The 9,704-nt window shown below is 28.7% G+C and overlaps 1 protein-coding gene across 2 annotated transcripts; it reads left to right on the forward strand.

Annotated features, from left to right (window-relative positions):
• The first annotated feature begins 5,251 nt into the window (after positions 1 to 5,251).
• LOC124914276 lies at positions 5,252 to 6,392 on the forward strand. 2 transcript variants are annotated; one of them, XM_047454788.1, is made up of 2 exons: positions 5,252 to 5,930; positions 6,073 to 6,392. In XM_047454788.1, exons 1-2 carry the CDS (start codon positions 5,451 to 5,453, stop codon positions 6,127 to 6,129), a joined length of 537 nt encoding a protein of 178 aa, XP_047310744.1. In that variant the 5' UTR covers positions 5,252 to 5,450; the 3' UTR covers positions 6,130 to 6,392. The 2 variants fall into 2 exon arrangements, with proteins under 2 accessions (XP_047310744.1, XP_047310745.1); XM_047454789.1 differs by having other exon boundaries at positions 5,254 to 5,930; positions 6,088 to 6,391.
• Positions 6,393 to 9,704: the final 3,312 nt, after the last annotated feature.

The raw sequence follows: 9,704 nt of genomic DNA on the forward strand, positions 1-9,704 counted from the left end.
GGATACAGCTTGAGCGCCAGTCTCCTGGGACCCGCTCTAAATAAACGAGCCGTTCTTTTTTGTATTTTTCACTGACTTGTTTCATTTTATATTCATCTTAAACTTCAACTAATTTTTGGTTAGGAATGAGTTTCAGGGTACGGTAAAGGTATTTACTTTCCGTTCCGTTTTTATTACCATCCTGTCTAGTTTGGTTTCGAAAAATTCTCGTGAAACATTATTTATAAAATACTTTAAAAAAAAAATTATATATAATATCATTACCCCATCCTCGTTCGATTTCAGGAAAAAATAGACTCAAACGAAATAATTAGGTTCAATTACACGCGGATGTTTTTAAATTATCATTCTTAATTTTGGTTATTATATTTCAAAATGAACCTGATAATAATATTGGTTAGTTGATTAGTGGAAGTTTTATTTGAGTATTTTTTATCTCTATTTTTATTAATGTCTCTAATTTACCTTGGGTATTTGTTATATTTATTTATACTAACTTCCACTTAAAAAAGGCTGCAAACTATAACTAGAGAAACCTAATTGATGTGTTATGTATCATTGAACAAAAGTAATAGCCAATTTCAGCAACTAATTAAAGGGGGAAATATTATCACTAAATTCTGTGTACCAAGCTTAGTGGGGTGAGATTTGAGTCATTTTTGTCCGATCTTATCTCCCTCTTTTACTTGTTAATTTTTTATTAGGAATAAGCCTATATTGGAAAATAACTTGGACAGTTTTGTTTGATTTTTTTGTTAAAAGAATCATTTAACTAAAAGGTATATATCATGTATGATTAGTTTTTCCTTCAAATGATGTGCATTCTTCAACATTTCTTATGTTCAATATGAACAAGACTTCGATATTTATTTATTTTTTACATCACTAAGGTACTAGCTAGTCTTCACATTTAAGTCTGTTAGTTTTTAATAGAAAATAATTTCATCTTTGAAAAAAAATACAGAAATTATATGTAAAAAACAGTAAATTAGTATTGTATGAAACAACTTGATGATGCTCTTAGATGGGCCTTTAGTTGAGGACTTTCTTCTACTCTTTATTTGATGAAATGTATTCAAGATACATCAAATTGGCTTAAGGGTTTATTGTTTTGGATACCAATATAAATTTGAGATGTTAAATCTAATGTGAATGATGTCTATTACGAGATACTTAGATAAATTTGGTGAAATATATTTGTGAAAAAAGTAGTTTTAATTTCGGTTAAAATAAAAAATAACTAATAATGTTTGACAATAGAACTCGATATGCCCGTGTACTCAATACTTATGCTGTATATTGAGTCTAATGTTTGACAATAATGTATATGTCCGTTTACTCGATATGCCCGTGTACTCAATACTTATGTTGTATATTGAGTCTAATGTTTGACAATAATGTATATGTCCGTTTACTCGATATGCCCGTGTACTCAATACTTATGCTGTTAAATCCAATGTGTACTTATGCTGTATACTAATGTGAATGATGTATATTATTTTAACAATAGTTAATAAAAAGAACTCCAATTTAAAATGTGGGCAATATTGTTACACATTGATTGCATATGTATGCTATTATATTATATTTGGCAATCTATAATAATTGCATGTTATGAAAACTTTGTTATATATAAAAAATATTAATTACTTTCATTAGTACATGTAGCTCCTTTCACAGCAAGACTACTTAAACATAAGCATGTAGTCTAATGGCCCTAATGGTGATTAATTAAGTGGAATGTAGTGATTATCAATAACTAAAAACAATACCCATTATTAATTAAAAAACACTCATAATTAGACATATCTTAAAGCATTGACAAGCTAGCTAGCTAAACTGCATGCAGGCTCCACTTGAAGTCCAATCTTTGTATAACTTTATTTTTCTTTAATTTTTTTGGTATTTTGCTCTCTAAGGATAATTAATAATTTGATAGCTTTTATAAAATAAGAATATTAGATTAGATTAGATTAGACATAGAGGATTTAAAGGATTGAGTGGCATGCGGGTGTTATGAATATAATTGGGGTTGGTGAAGTGCATCTGATCTGGATGGTTCTAATTATGCCCCAAAAGACAAAATTATAATCATTCTCACGCCACTCTTATATTCTTCTTCCACATGCATTGTCTTTAAATTAATATCACATAATTTTCAAATCAAAAGAAAATTACACTTATTAATAATCAGTTGTTCAAAATTAACATAAAAGAAAGACTTTAGAAATTGATTAATGAAATGCATAACTTAAGGGTTTGTAATTTACCACCTCAATGAGTTGCTTGATCAATTATATACAAAAATAAAATAAAATATTATGTTGCTTTATTAGGCTAAGTGAAAATGACCAATTAAAAAAGTGATTGAGATTAAAAGGGGACAAGCTACAATAAAGTCTCATTTTGCGGCAAGATCGAATACTATTAATTATTCATTTCAATGATGTGTTTTATTAGCCAAAACTTGAGTATACTCTCCCCCGCAACAACCTGAATGAAAGGTGTATATTATTATTATTATTATTATTATTATTATTATTTGTAGGTAGTTTAGAAAGGAGAGGAAAACAATAACCTATATTCATTTTATTTATTAATCAAAAGTATTTGTAACTTATTGGTTTTTCGGAAAAGTCATTATCTATTAAGATATTTAATTAGAGATATCTAATATTTGTAACAGTTTTATGGTGTCCTAATTATTTTGGATATTTTATCTTCTGTTTAATTTATAATGTTATTTTGGTTCTATTTTGTGAATTTTGTTTTGTTTAGTAAAAGAAAATATAAATAGAGTAAATTATTTTGGTAAAATAATCAAAATATCTTGTTTGATACTTTTTAAATATTATATTTTTTGGAAAAAAATAAATTATATGATATAAAATGTGATTAATTTTAATTTAATTGTGAGATAAGAGTATTTTGATATTTTAATTAGAGATTTAGATAATTTAATGAAATGAGTATTAGTGATAAAAAAATAAATTATTCCACTATGATATCAAATGACAAAACTAATTAAAAAAATGAATGTCATATATTTTTGATAATATGTGGGTGTCATAATAATAATAATAAAATGATTTAAAGCACATTAAATAGTTATAATTGGTTATTTACAGATATTATAAATATATATATATATATATATATATATATATATATATATATATATATATATATATATATAAATTGACATTCTAATTAATTATTTACATAATTTAATAGAAATAATGAAAAAATTGTTTATTCATATGATATTATTTAATTTATTATAATAAATTACGTTATCTATATTTATATTGGATAAGTTCAATTGTTTTTAGTTTATTACTAAAACATTAATTTTGTATACATAATAAAATAATTGTAACAATTTATTATGGAATCTCAATTTATTTACGTAACTAATTAATTATTTACATAATTTAATATAAATAATGAAAAAAAAATGATTATTCATTTATACATATGATATTATTTAATTTATTATAATAAATTATGTTGTCTATATTTATATTGGATAAGTTCAATTGTTTTAGTTTATTACTAAAACAATCATATGTTATTTTTGTATATGTAATGGAATTATTGTAACAATTTATTACGGAATCTCAATTTATTTAAGTTTACAAACCAAATCACACTAGCCAAGTAATGTAATCAATGTTTACTTAACACATCAAACAGGCCCAACTGATTTTTTTCTTATTTGAAAATTTGCATATATATATATATATATATCAATTAAATGTAACATGATAAGCTTGTTAAATATAATCTTTTTAATTTGGAGTTGAAAATGGATACATCATTTTTTTAGTACACGTTAACTTAACTTAGTTTATAAAGGAATCGAGTTCCCTTAATAAAGATTAGAGTAGTCTATATTCCACATAGCTATACTAGTTGGTTGATATGCATCATTTATAATCTATCTTTTATAAAAACAACTAGATAATGAACCTTCACATGTTAATGCAACTATATTATATTAAATTATTAATCATGTTATATTTTTATTAGGGCTTGTTTGGTTTGAACACTATTTTACCAAAAAGAAGAAGAAGGAAGAACCCATTTTCTTTCTTATTCTTACATATTATGTTTTGCCTTCTTTTTATTTTTAAAAAGTATTTTTTTTTTTTAGTAATAGTAGAATCTTATATTATATTTGAACATTTGAGAAAGAATATTAGAAATGAAAATTTGCAATATTCTAAATTAAGTCCTCTGTCTTTTTTTTAATGTCTTTGTATTGAATTTCAATTTGTTTGTTGAGATTTTAGGCCTTGCATCATTTGGTTGCAATTTTTAGAATTAAATAGATGAAGATATATTAAAATTTAATAAAATGGAAATGAATTTTCCAATCAAGGCCTTAGACGACGGCGACAAGGAACAGTGATAGCCGATCCTCGGATCCTTCACCCAAATCAAGTATAATCTCTCTTAGACCCTACTATCTATCTTCAGACTGTACCTTTTGGACTTTACTCTTCTATATTTCTTTTTTTTTTCTAAAAATATATATTACAAATCATTTGAACTATTTTCTCTTTAAATATTTTATAATCACAATTATTATTATTATTAAAAAAATTAAATGTGCATCCTAACTGCATCAAATCAAGAAAACCTAGCCTAAAGTAGTAAGAAACCAATAACTATCAAAAACACAAATCAACCTATATACGAGGTACAATACAACCCACAGTGCAAACATGTGAAACATGCAAATCAACTTCCTTAAACAACAACTTACTGATCAGATCCAACCAAACCTATTTTCCAAATTCGTACTACTTTTGCCAAAATTGATCCTACCACCTTCCAATTTGCAGATCACAAATGATAAAAATAACTTAAATTCATGTTCTCATTTTTGCTAACTTAATTAGTTTTGTCCTCTTATTGCTTAAATGTAAAAAATATGTGGGAGTTTATAACACGCTCCAATGTTACGCGTGAAAGTTATCGGTGCTTGGTTTGAGGCAGGCCCCCTCCTCATCAAACACGTGCTTGGGAAAAATGTTAGTGTGAGGACACATTTACCCCTGGACTTGTTGGCGTGTTCTCCTGCTGTTGGCTAGTTAAGATACTGTCAGAAAAACAGGTTGTAGGTGATCCCGGACCCCACCAATAATTGATCTCTCTCCTAATCCCTTCTGTATTCTCGCTGGCTGCCCAACGCTTTCTTCCTTCTTCTTCTTCCTTTTCTTCTCCATTTCTACAATCTCTCTCTCTCCTTCCTCCAATTCCTTAAACCCTGTTCTAAAATTACACCACTTTCAGAAAAACACACTCACACATATACATATATATATATATACATCATTCATTTTGATCATCACAATTCACAACCCTTATGCCCTGAAACTGAACCGAGCAAGATAAGCTAAGCTAAGTTAAGCTAAGCTGAACCCAGTTTGATCCATCCATCCATGGCTACTCGATTTCTCTTTCTCTTTCTCCTATCTCTAATCAATCGTATCTGGGTTTCGGCCGCGGAAACATTATCTGTCTACGATGTCCTCCGATCCCACGGACTGCCAATGGGATTACTACCAAAGGGTGTGAAGAATTTCAGTTTAGACGATGCAGGAAGATTCGTGGTACACTTAGACCAAGAGTGTAGTGCGAAATTCGAGAACGAAATGCACTACGATCGCAACATTTCCGGCACATTAAGCTTCGGCCAGATCGTTGGTCTTTCTGGGATCTCTGCCCAAGATTTGTTCCTCTGGTTTCCTGTCAAGGGAATTCGAGTCGACATCCCCAGTTCTGGGTTGATTTACTTCGACGTCGGAGTGGTTTTCAAGCAATTCTCTCTATCGTTGTTCGAAACTCCCCGGGATTGCACCGCCGCTGTTTTAGTACCCGATTATCTCCAGCTGGGGGGGAGCCGCCAATCCATCTCAAAGGTCAGAGAAGATTCTTAATAATTATATCTTAAAGTTTGTTTCTTTTTGTTGCCCTGCTGCAATAAGAGATTGATTGTTAGTTGTTGTTAATTACTCTGTTTGTTTACCAGTTGTTTGATCACTGAAGCTAACACAGAAGTAGGTGATTCTATTGCAGGGTTCGTTTGGAAAACACCATAGCAGAAAGGCATTTTGGTAGTAGAATCATATGATTCATATCATTCATTCATTAGTAAGCAATGAATTCAGAGAGAATTGGTTACAGATCGAAAAAGGACAGACAGATTTTTCCCTTCACTCTGTATACGTGTGTTGGAGAGTCTACAAAATTTTCAGTGTGTGTTTGTTTTTGATTATTTTTGTTGTATGTTGAATTATTCATCATTGGGTTTGGGATTGGGTATAGGGATTCGATAGAGAAATATTGTTGGTAAAGTACTAGTGTAGGATAAGAAGAAGAAGAAGAAATAAAACAGTTCAATTTGCCAATATTGCTTAATTCTGTTGCTGTTCTTATTCATTCACATTCTTTCTTCATCTTCTTCTGTTTTACTTATGTAATTAACTGTTTTTCAGTCATATCATAGTCAAATCTTCAAAAAAAAATTCACTTCCCCTGTTTTACCTAAAGAAATCACATGCTTGATAAAAAGTATAATTCTAAGAAATTTCAATCCGACAAAATCTCTGTCAAAGTGGAGACCACATAACCATGGACAATTGAAACAAACCTTCTATAATGCCAACATCTTCTCACAAAGAAAACTGTTCCCAAATTAGAATCCAATAAGGAAATGATCTTCCAGCTGGTTAGAATCATTTAAGATAAAAATGAACAAACAACTATTGTTCTTGCCAGTGCAAATGATATTGATCGATAATGCTAAACTTCTTATGTACATGCTAACATGTTCTTTAACGCAATATTGTTTTTATACATTATATCATGTCTCTGAATTTTGATTATTTTTTGTGATCTTATGAAAATCGATATAACAATCTCTGTATTCTCTCCTTTCTTGTTTTTGTTTTCGTATAGGATTAGATCATATGAGTAAAGCAGGGGATGTATATTTCTCCCAAGTGCTGTCCTTTTTTATTATTGTTGAAGAAACATTTTCTGATCTTTGATTAGATTTACATTTTATATTTTGATTTATCTGCTCATATATGATCCTAGTACAGTTCATGTATTGTAGTAAATTGTTTAGTAGCTATTACTGAATGATGACAAATTGTTTTGGATCAATAAAATAGGCAGACAAGGAATGGAAATAATACCAATAATGGTATAAAATATGATTAAATTTTTTTCTACAAATTGTCCTAGGATCATGTATTTTTAGAAATATAATTAACTGGATATTTTTCTCATAATATTTTATACCATTATTGTTATTATTTTCATTCCGGAATTGCTAGTTAAAACATTAAAGGAAAATAATAACAATAATAGTATAAAATATAATCAGTTAATTATATTTCTAAAAATTGAAAAACCATAAATGATCAATAATTAATATATTAGATTGATAACAAGCATAATTTTTTTTTGTTAGACACTTCAAAACCATTAATATCATTTTCATTTAACTCCTTTGATCTCTTAGAAATAAAAATAAAATAAATAGATATTGTACATGCTTTTTATGTGGAATAAATATAAAATAATCATAAAATAATTTTCGAAAATGAAATTATTGTAAATAGGAAAAAAAAGGAACATTAAGATTTAAGAGTGGAAATTGTATTTTCAAAATTTTATAATATTTAATTTTGTTTTTCTTGATTAAAGGAATTAAAGCTAGTTTGATCGTGGAATGTTTTAAGTTTTTTTAACAAAAACTTTTCTCACATTTTTTTTTTATCATCACTCAACCAAAATATAAAAACACATTTTACTTTAATTTTATAAAATTTTAAATACAACATACTAATAATTCAACCAATTAAAAATTAAAATAATATATTTTTCTTATCAAATTTTCTTTATTAAAAAAAATTCAAATACCCACCTACAAACAATCTCTTAAAAATTGGTGAAGAAGCCCATCCCGAGAGAGGCGCCACATTCGATCCCTTGAACCTTATCCGTCGTAGTCAATTTAATTGCATAATCGATTTTATATTTGCAATATTATCTAATTCCACCAGTTTTAATTAGTGGAAGTCTCATAATATAATATTTTCTAACTTCTTTTATTAGCATTGTGTGATTTACACCACCATAAAGAAAATGACTCAAATCTTTCAGCAGATAAAAAATTGTTTTTTCTCGCACTCATGAATACACAACATATTATAGACATATATAGTACACACATCCCCGTTTAGATCCATATTACATGTTTTTGGCATTGTCTGATTCCACTCATCCATCGTCATTTGTATACAAATTATCAACTTATTATTAATATGATTTTTCTACCGTTATTGATGACTGAATTCAGACCATGCATACACTATATGTAGCATCGTAGTATTGAAAGAACCACATATTCATAGTTCATGTATGAGTTTTACGCTCCTAATATTATATAGATGAGAAGATGATGCATATAATATATAATTTCCTTTTGAAAATACATAGGGTCGCGTGAAAATCTCATCAAGTAGTATAGGCAAAACAAAAGATGCTGATTATAATAATTACTCAGAGAACCATTATTAAATTAAAGCAATAGTAATATCTTGACCCGGCCCCCTATCTACTCATCCTGTTGGTTTTGATCATCACTATTATTAATGGATCAGTTTATTTTCAAACGCATGCCTTCAGAATATCATACCTCGATTGAGGAGGACGTACATGGATGCATATGCTAGCGATCATGCCCCAGCTGATTTTGCTCATCAATCTAGGTCAAATGCATATGTTCATTTATGGTACTAGCTAGGCTGTCTTTCTCAGTACGACATACTGGCAGCTGATCTGAATCCCTCGGTTGTCGTCGATGTCAACCTGGGTCCGGTGATACCCTAATTCTACTATCAGTACTCCTTAATTTGTTATCATTTGATTAAGAAACCACAAAACAAAAGCAAACATGACATCCATGGATAATCAATCCAAGAAAATGTTTAAACTGTCCACCATATCCATCCCTAGCTAGAACTTCAATCTCCAATTCATAACAACAAAACTATAACAACTTGTATGGATAATGATCAATTTAGAGAGAGACCCGTTGCATCCAACAACAATATCTCAATGATCGTGTGAAGGCTTCATTTTAGAATTTGAAAGGAACTACAACTAGTTAATGACATATAAATATTGATGATCAAACAGTAGTACTACTCCATATTTTATATATATATATATATATATATATATATATATATATATTTGAGCACAGTTCTATAGGAGATGGGATTAATTGTTGATCAGCAATTATATATAGGCAATCAATTCATTAATTAATGCTTAATTCACTTGGGCCCATATATCATCTATCTATCTATCAATATATTAATCCCACATCCATCACTTCCTACCAAGATCTTCACCTTTCTTTTCTTCTTTTGTTTGTTTATACACACATAAAAGATAAGACCTAGCTAGCTGTAGCTCATAAAAACTAGAGAGGGAGAGAGAGAGAGAGGATGCATGCATGCTGAACAAAGCTAGCTGTTCTTCTTACTTACCTGCACCTGCAACACTTAGAAAACTTCGATATAATATATATTAAGATTATTACTGAAATTAATTATTATTTACAACAACAACAACAACACCTTATATAGATTTGTTACAATAACTTTAATTACCCG

Source organism: Impatiens glandulifera, chromosome 9 (assembly GCF_907164915.1).
Source record: "Impatiens glandulifera chromosome 9, dImpGla2.1, whole genome shotgun sequence".
Classification (NCBI taxonomy): domain Eukaryota; kingdom Viridiplantae; phylum Streptophyta; class Magnoliopsida; order Ericales; family Balsaminaceae; genus Impatiens; species Impatiens glandulifera.

Bases quoted from the DNA above. Each gene is read 5' to 3' on its own strand.
- LOC124914276 (XM_047454788.1), top strand. From the start codon at position 5,451: ATGGCTACTCGATTTCTCTTTCTCTTTCTCCTATCTCTAATCAATCGT. The intron at 5,931-6,072 runs GTCAGAGAAGAT...ACACAGAAGTAG, and splicing joins GCCGCCAATCCATCTCAAAG to GTGATTCTATTGCAGGGTTC.